The sequence below is a fragment of the Helianthus annuus genome, chromosome 4, assembly GCF_002127325.2.
Source record: "Helianthus annuus cultivar XRQ/B chromosome 4, HanXRQr2.0-SUNRISE, whole genome shotgun sequence".
Taxonomy (NCBI): Eukaryota; Viridiplantae; Streptophyta; class Magnoliopsida; order Asterales; family Asteraceae; genus Helianthus; species Helianthus annuus.
The window spans coordinates 158,892,825-158,900,938 of record NC_035436.2 but is presented as its reverse complement, the minus strand read 5'-3'; the positions used below and the strand labels follow the sequence as shown (position 1 = coordinate 158,900,938).

Below are 8,114 nucleotides of genomic sequence, written 5' to 3'. Positions count from 1 at the left end.
TAATAGGACACCTGATGAGTGGTGGTGGTAAGTGGTGGTGGTGAGTAGTAGTGGTGGCCGGTGGTGGTGGTGAGTAGTGGTGGTAGCCGGTGAGTGGTGGTGGTGCTGGTGCCGGTGAAAGGTGGTGGTGCTGGTAGTGCTGGTAAGAGGTGGTGGTGAGAAGTGGTGGTGGTGGTGAGTAATGGTGGTAGCCGGTGGTAGTGGCCGGTGAGTGGTGGTGGTGGTGGTGGTGGTGAGTAGTGGTGGTGGCCGGTGATTGGTGGCCGGTGGTAGTGGTGGTAACCGGCGGTGGTGGTGGCCGACAATGGTGGTGGCCGGTGAGTGGTGGTGGTGGGCGGTGAGTGGTGGTGCTGAGTGGTGATGGTGGCCGGTGGTGGTGGTGGTGAGTAGTGGCGGTGGCCGGTAGTGGTGGTGCTGAGTAGTGGCGGTGGCCGGTGGTGGTGTTGGTGAGTAGTGGCGGTGGCCGGTGGTGGTGGTGGTGAGTAGTGGTGGTGGCTGGTGGTGGTAGCAGGCGGTGGTGGTGAGAGGTGATGGTGAGTGATGGTGGTGGTGGTGGTGGCCGGTGTTGGTGGCCGATAGTGGTGGTGGCCGACAGTGGTGGTGGCCAGTGAGTGGTGGTGGTGAGTAATGGTGGTGGCCACTGGTGGTGAGTGGTGGTGGGTAATGGCGGTGGCCGATGAGTGGTGGTGGTGAGTGGTGGTGGTGGCCGGTGAGTGGTGGGGGTGGCCGGTTTAATTAATAAATAATAAACGAGCCGAGCTTGAAACACTATTCACGGGCCGAGCTTGAGCTTTAGAAATAAATATCGAAACTAGCCGAGCTTGATCTCTCGGCAAATTAAACTTTTTTTCACTAAAACTTTTTAATAAAATTTCCCGCTTTTTTCACTAAAACTTTTCAATAAAATTTCCTTGAAATTTATTCCCTCCGAATCACAACCCTAATTCCCTAAAAATATTAGTTTACCCTTAAAAATCAAATGTTCAGTTTCACAAAGCCAGTTTCATCTATTTCTTTGACCATCTCTCTGATGTCGGTTCTCTACAATGACAAAATGATTTCATCAAGATTCAATTGCCGTCAACCCAATAACACACATCTTCATCATCTAAGGCTTTTCTACTGCACCAACTATCAGTTATAATCTCTCTCGGTTCTCTTGTTTTTCACTTTATTTAGGCTACATATTTGTTGGATTTACTAATATTAATCGATTTTGAGTTTAAGTTAACAGTTAGCTTTATTGATTTTGGTGATTTAAACATATCTACTTAGCGACTATGATATCATAGTTCATTTCTATAGAGATTTAGGTCAAAACTGAAAATAATTTGGGGATTAGTGACATATCTTGGTGAAACTTGCAGATTCATTGATGACCTGATATTAAAAGAGACCATGTATGTTGACAAAGGTGAGATTCAATGTTGACTGTGAATGTGTTCAATTTTATGCAAATGTTAAAATTTAACCAATGAATGTTTCAATTTAGTGTTTTTTGTTGTATAAACTTGTGATTATGGGGCTCCTTTGAATCAATTTTGACATCTGAATAATGTTTATAACTAATGCACATCACTTGCTCGATGAAATGCCTGTGTGAGACTTGCCTTTCACTAAATAGAGTTAAGATGCATGGTACAGATTGAATAGAAACCAAGAGTTGGGGAGAGTAAATTCTTAACAATAAGTTTAAAAGTAAAGAATAAAATAAAAAACAAACAAATAGACCCAACGGAGAGGCAGAGAGCTAAGAATAATAGGATGAGTGAGTAAGTGGACGGTTTTATGTTGATTTGTGTCAATTTGAAGATTGCAGAAGTAGCAGGTACAATAACAATTCTTTTTAAGAAATAATTGATCATGTTTGACATTTAATACATTTCATACATGTATCAAACCGCTCTGTGTATTTGTATATCTTTTTATTTCTTGAACAATTTCACATTAGTCTTTTCATGATTGATATTGGATTTTCAGGTATTCCTTTCAGTTTCGTTGGGGTGCTCTTTATACGTGGATCACCAGCATATAGAACCCAAAAAAGTGAGTTAATAAATTCATATAAATCAATAATCGGTCTTTATTCTCTTAAGAAGTTTTTCTGTACTACATTTACAAATGAAAATTTCTTGTGGGTTCTTATTTTTTCTTTCATAGTTGCAAGGTGTTACAGGTCTCTCTGTGCAATGCTATTTTTCTCTGTCTCATCAACTTCTAATTAGATATTGGATATCTGAACATCTTTAGGAAAGAGTGTACCCTTCTATGCGATTATCAAGCCTATCATTTCTTTTATTTTTTTGGATGCAGAAGTTGGGGAAGCTAAAGCTCCAGGTGTCCATGGTTTCAGGCATGTTTTTGTAGTTTTGATTGGTTTAGTCTCTTCCTTAGCTGGTGTGAGTTATTGTTTTTGAAGGGCTGCAGCAAAGGCCTCTGACCAATCTATGTAAGAATGCTTTATCGTTCTATGTAAGAATGCTTTATCGTTCTATGGTCTTACGACAAATTAAAAATCTATCTTTATTATCGTTCTATGGTCTTATGATATTTGTTTTCTCAAATTAAAAATCTATCTTTCTAAAATATCTTCCATTATTATTTCAAGGATACCATATGTTCATTTGGTCTACACTCTGTTGCTGCTGTAACAATATGCATGATTTTGTTAGAATCATTTGAACACCATTTGATTGCACTTGAGTGTGGTCAGTTGCGCCTAATACGCACACACTTAAGTTACCATGACCAATAATTCAAATTCACGATTAAGATAACTGACATATCTTTTTAATTATCCCAAATTGTTATTGTGAAATAAGGCACTAGCATTATTGGATTTTATAATGCTAGTGGCTTATTTCACAATAACATACGGTAACGAGGCCAAGCCCGACCCAAACAAAATAAGCTCTGACTTGGCGTGTAAATGAACCGAGCTACTCGAGCTCAGCTTGAAACAAGTCAGAGTTTTCGAGCTTAAACGAGGCCAAGCCCGACCCAAACAAAATAAGCTTGTTGAGTAAAAGAGCCCGAGCTTCACTTATCGAAGTCTAGCCACCTCGCGAGCCTAAACGAGTCCATTACTTTTACTATTTTTAACTAGTGTATTAAATTATAATAGTTACTATTTAAAAATTGTGAACTTTTTAATATTAGTTAAAAGTTGTATAACTAATAAAATAATTGTATTAAATTAAAATAATTACTATATTAACCCCTAGGGGTACAAACGAGTCGAGCCCGGACTTGATTAGACTCAAGCTCGAGCTCATTTAACTTAGAAAGCCTGAGGTGGGCTTTTAGGTAGTTTTTCAAACTCGGGCTTGGCTAATTAATTTATGTTAATTATAAATGTTATTTTATATATAATATAGTTATATTTTATAATTTTTTAAAAAATTAATTATTATAATTCAATATATTAGTTAAAAATTGGATAAATAATGGACTCGTTTTGGCTCACGAGGTGGCTAGAGCTTGATAAGTGAAGCTCGAGCTTGTTTACTCAAGAAGCTTATTTTTAAGTTTGGGCTCGATCTCGACATTGTTTAAGCTCGACTCGTTTCGAGCTAAGCTCGAGTAGCTTGACTTGTTTACACCCCTAAGTACTTTGATCTTTGCTGATGTTGAATTTAGAATTTATTTCAATAAATTATGGAGAAGGCTCCAATTTTAGACTTCTCTTTAGGCCTCTAAAATGGCTGAGTCGCCCTTGAATTGATATGGTATGTTTGCTTTTATGAATTTTTTATCAGATGAATTTATGCATCTTATGATTTGTAGCATGGAGATATAGATGGTGAAGATAGGTTCTTTGATTTCTCTATAATGTCTTTCTTGGTAGTTTCTAAAAGTGCACAAGCACATTTCTAGTTCATGAAAAGGTAATGGTTTTGGATGTCTTCCTTGCTAGTTTCTAAAAGTGCACAACCACATTTCTAGTTCATGAAAAGGGAATGGTTTTGGATTTGGTGAGAAGGTTAGATTTTGTACGATTGTCACAACTCACTACTTACTGATTACTTTTACTTGAATTGCATCCTTTTGAACTTGTTTCTTAAACTAGAAAAGACCATATGGTTTATTTTCTACAATTCAAGATTGTATTGGTGCATCCATCACATATGGCCTTATCCATTCATCTCGGTATGTATTTGTTAAACTTGTGATACAAATAATTTTAATATCATGGAACTTAATGCTTATACATGGATGATTTATTTGTAGGTAGTCCATGAGGATTGAGGATGCATGATGACTCAAGATTTTATGCTTCTTATTTCTTTATTTGCTTTTAATTTCTTTGTTAAATGTTAAGACTTTATGATAGATAATGTTATAACTTATTTATGGTTAGTGTTTTTGTTATGAACATGCTTATTTGAAATATAATGAAGTTTTATTTCTTTTGTTAGTTGATGTTATACAATAACTATTAGGATGTTATATGTTGATGGTCTGTTAATAAAATTGGTTTTATAATCTTATTTGGGATATTAGGACCATTTTCTTGATATTAAAGTAGCTATAACATTACATCATAAGGGTCCTATAAATTAATTTTTAAGGACGCTTGTATGTGTATCAAAAGATTAAAAGTAGGTAATCACATATTAGAACATTGTAAAAGTGTCCTAATATGTTCTTTTTAGGAAGCTATTTAAGTTGTCTATAGACATATTATGCGACCATAAAATTGGTTTCATAATCTTATTTGGTATATTAGGACCTTTTTTCTTGGTACTAAATTAGCTATAATGTTACATCATAAGGGTCCTATCAATTAATTTCTAAGGACGCTTGTAAGTGTATCAAAAGATAAAACTATGTAAGCACATTTTAGAACATCGTAAAAGTGTCCTAAAATGTTTTTATTAGGACACTATTTTGGTTGTTCAAATACATATTACACGACCATAAAATTGGTTTTATAATCTTATTTGAGATGTTAGGACGCTTTTTTAGTTCCGTGACTTATTACAACCCCTTTACATGAAACACTTTTACCGTTGGTCCTATTAAATAAAAGGTCCTATTAAATAGCATTTTAGGACGCTTTTGCGCGTACTAAAAACCCAGTTTTCTTGTAGTGTTTGTTATACCAATTTAACTACCACATGAAGTCTTAACAACAAGCATACATAACACATAATTTACACAATGAATTTTGCATGGTTGATTTAGTAAATAAAATGAATATGAGTTTTAACACAATAATACACCCCCAAAATATTTTGAAGTAAAAAGAGGAAAGATCTACTCAGTGTTTGCAAAGATAATCCATAAATGACACCGCGAAGGAAACGAATGATCCAAATAAAATTACCTTAAAATATATAATAACGAATTTCTAAACAAACTGAACGACTTAACCAAGACTATGACTTGGGTTCTTTTATTTGGGGGCTTTTATATTATATAATTTCCCAACCAAAATAAATAATTAAATGATTACATAAATATATAAATACGATTTTGATTAGGGTTATTGTTTCAAGATATAAGAACATAAAATTATTTCCAATCAGAAGTGTATAGGCACCGATCGTAGTAAATTTCCGATCGCAGGAGTTTAGAATTCGATCGCAGTGAAGAACCAGTCAAGAAACCGAAACGATGGCAGAGTTACAAGTAGTAAGGTGAACAAAAGGAGAAGACTCATTCAAAGGCAGTGGTAAAAGATCCCGATCAGATCTTGGTGTACCCTTTGATTCAATTCGGTTGAAGGCAGTTGGAAAGTAATCCCTTCTTCCAATTGATCGAGTTCTGTTATTGGTCAAGTTCAAAGGTTCGATTGAAGTGGGTTTGAAGGATAGTTCGAGGCCTACTTAAATGGTGTTCGAGGGTATCTTGAAGTTCTTTTAAAAGGGTCACATAGTTTGTGACTACCAATCGAATCTAGATGAAAATACATTTTTCGGCCAAAGCGAAGCGTGTGTCGCTTCAGACTCGTAAGGATGAAGTGGCGTTGTGACTACCGGATAAAGTGATGTTAGTACTGGTAATAATGTTGTAACCAATGACGATAACAGTAGTGCGTCTACTGAAGATGTCAATGGAGGTCAAAAGTTTACCGAAGATGGTGCGGTAAATCGAGACAGCATGAGTTAAGATTGAGAGGGAGACTTATGGAAGTTGATGTTGAGAGGGAGTAATCAAATTTCAACATCAACTAGGGAGGTACGAAAGATCCCAAGAGACGGTTTGAAGAAGATCTAAAGTCGAAGGACTAAACGAGTAAAATAGTAACCAATTGTTTCATTATTATTTGAACTAAGTTTTTATATCGCGCGTTGCGGCGAAACCGAACAAATGATAATGTAAAACAAGCGTGATTTGAAAATAAAGTATGTTGTTTGGAAAGTCAAACCATTAGAACGATTTAGTTTATCATCGTACCGTTTTATGATACTAAATAAATACTTTATTTTGAGTATAACCTCGTTTTTAACAAAACTTATAACGGAATGTTAGGGAAAGAAATCAAGCACAACTACGAGAAAAAAGTTATAAACGTAACTTATTAAAGAAGTATCAAATTAATCGATAAATTAATATATGTTAAAAAAAAGAAAAAAACAATTTTTTAAAAAAGGTAAATGAAATATACGTTTAAAAAAAGGAACATATATTATTAAAAGTAAATATAATAATAAACTATTATAATATATTAAATAATAAAAAAACTATATATTATTATAAAAATAAATTTACTATTCGTCATCTCTCGAAATCAATATATATAATATCCTATGTATTAGTTTTATTTAGTTTCTAATTGTTTAGGATAAGTATGAGTAAGAATATGAGTCCTAGTAGGATTAAATTGTTTTTAGTCATTAAAACTTGTAATTTTTATCAATTCACACAAAATTAAAAGAAAAAATTTATGAATCATGTTTGTATTCATCTCTCTGATCTTGCACCTAGATTTAACAATATGAAACAATGATAAGGAAAAAAGATACAATCAATCAAAAACAAAAGACACAATGATGAAAAAATACAACGCCTAATAAAAATGAACAATGATCTAAACAAAACATCTAAAATTACAAAAACGAAAATCTAAAATAAGTTCAGTCAAAGTCTGTTTTATACTCTTCCTACAATTTTCTACTTTTAAAAGAGTATATATTTAAAGCTTTTCTTTGGAATTAATTCCATTAAAAACTTGGAATATGCTTGGTTGTTATATCTAGAAATGAAATTGAAATGTAAAAAACTAATATGACAAAAATACCCGCGTTTCTTCGTCCCTAGAAGTTTGATGATAGTTTAAACGTATATAGCTTGCCTTCACGAACTTTTTATTAACATACTTTTTGGCACATAATTAGCACATAAGAATTGATATAAAATTGATTGTGTGAATTGACTTGTCTTTGTATGTTAATAAAGAGTTCGTAAAGACAAGCGAACCAAAAAACTCACATGCAAAGACACCCTATATACGTACAATTTTATGTGCTAATTAGGCTTCAATCCAATTTAATTTTTGCATAAGTTGAGTATGTCAATTGTGTTTTTAGTGAACAAATACATACTGAGTTATAAATAAGGATTTAAATTAACTGAACAGTTTACGTTTGTCCTTTGGTATTCGTAAAAAAAATAAGTTGCTTATAGCAGTTGATACTGATTTGATATTACGTAATATAATTCTCAAGTTCAAGACCTCTAAAGTAATCATTATTAAATAAAACTTAACTTTAGTAAAAAAATTAAGTTGCTTATAGCAGTTCATTCTTACAAGTTTCACTAAAAAAATCATTTTTTTTAATTGAACACACATATTTCGTGTATAAATATAATACATTTCCAAAACCTCTAAAGTAATCATTATTAAATAATACTTAACTTTACACACCATGTGTAGTGGTAAGTTGTTATAATGCCTCCACCATGAGGCATTATCTGACACGTGGCATCCTAGTCACACTTGGGCATTATACCAAAAGTGACGTAGTGGGGCATTATGCCAATAACCCCTATTCAATCATTTCACAATTATTTTTTTTAATTTAAAACATAAAAAACTTCATTAATTTAAAAAAAAAAATTACACTACTTGAAATTAAAAAAAAAATATTGAAAAAAAAACCGAAGAT

At 33.6% G+C, this 8,114-nt stretch overlaps 1 protein-coding gene across 2 annotated transcripts; it reads left to right on the top strand.

Moving 5' to 3' along the window:
* Positions 1 to 947: 947 nt before the first annotated feature.
* LOC110937033 lies at positions 948 to 2,531 on the top strand. 2 transcript variants are annotated; one of them, XM_022179445.2, is made up of 4 exons: positions 948 to 1,137; positions 1,368 to 1,414; positions 1,981 to 2,046; positions 2,314 to 2,531. In XM_022179445.2, exons 1-4 carry the CDS (start codon positions 980 to 982, stop codon positions 2,415 to 2,417), a joined length of 375 nt encoding a protein of 124 aa, XP_022035137.1. In that variant the 5' UTR covers positions 948 to 979; the 3' UTR covers positions 2,418 to 2,531. The 2 variants fall into 2 exon arrangements, with proteins under 2 accessions (XP_022035137.1, XP_035844461.1); XM_035988568.1 differs by lacking the exon at positions 2,314 to 2,531 and adding an exon at positions 2,161 to 2,303.
* The last annotated feature ends 5,583 nt before the right edge of the window (positions 2,532 to 8,114 follow it).

Bases quoted from the DNA above. Each gene is read 5' to 3' on its own strand.
- LOC110937033 (XM_022179445.2), top strand. From the start codon at position 980: ATGTTCAGTTTCACAAAGCCAGTTTCATCTATTTCTTTGACCATCTCT. The intron at 1,415-1,980 runs GTGAGATTCAAT...TTGGATTTTCAG, and splicing joins GACCATGTATGTTGACAAAG to GTATTCCTTTCAGTTTCGTT. The intron at 2,047-2,313 runs GTGAGTTAATAA...TTTTGGATGCAG, and splicing joins AGCATATAGAACCCAAAAAA to AAGTTGGGGAAGCTAAAGCT.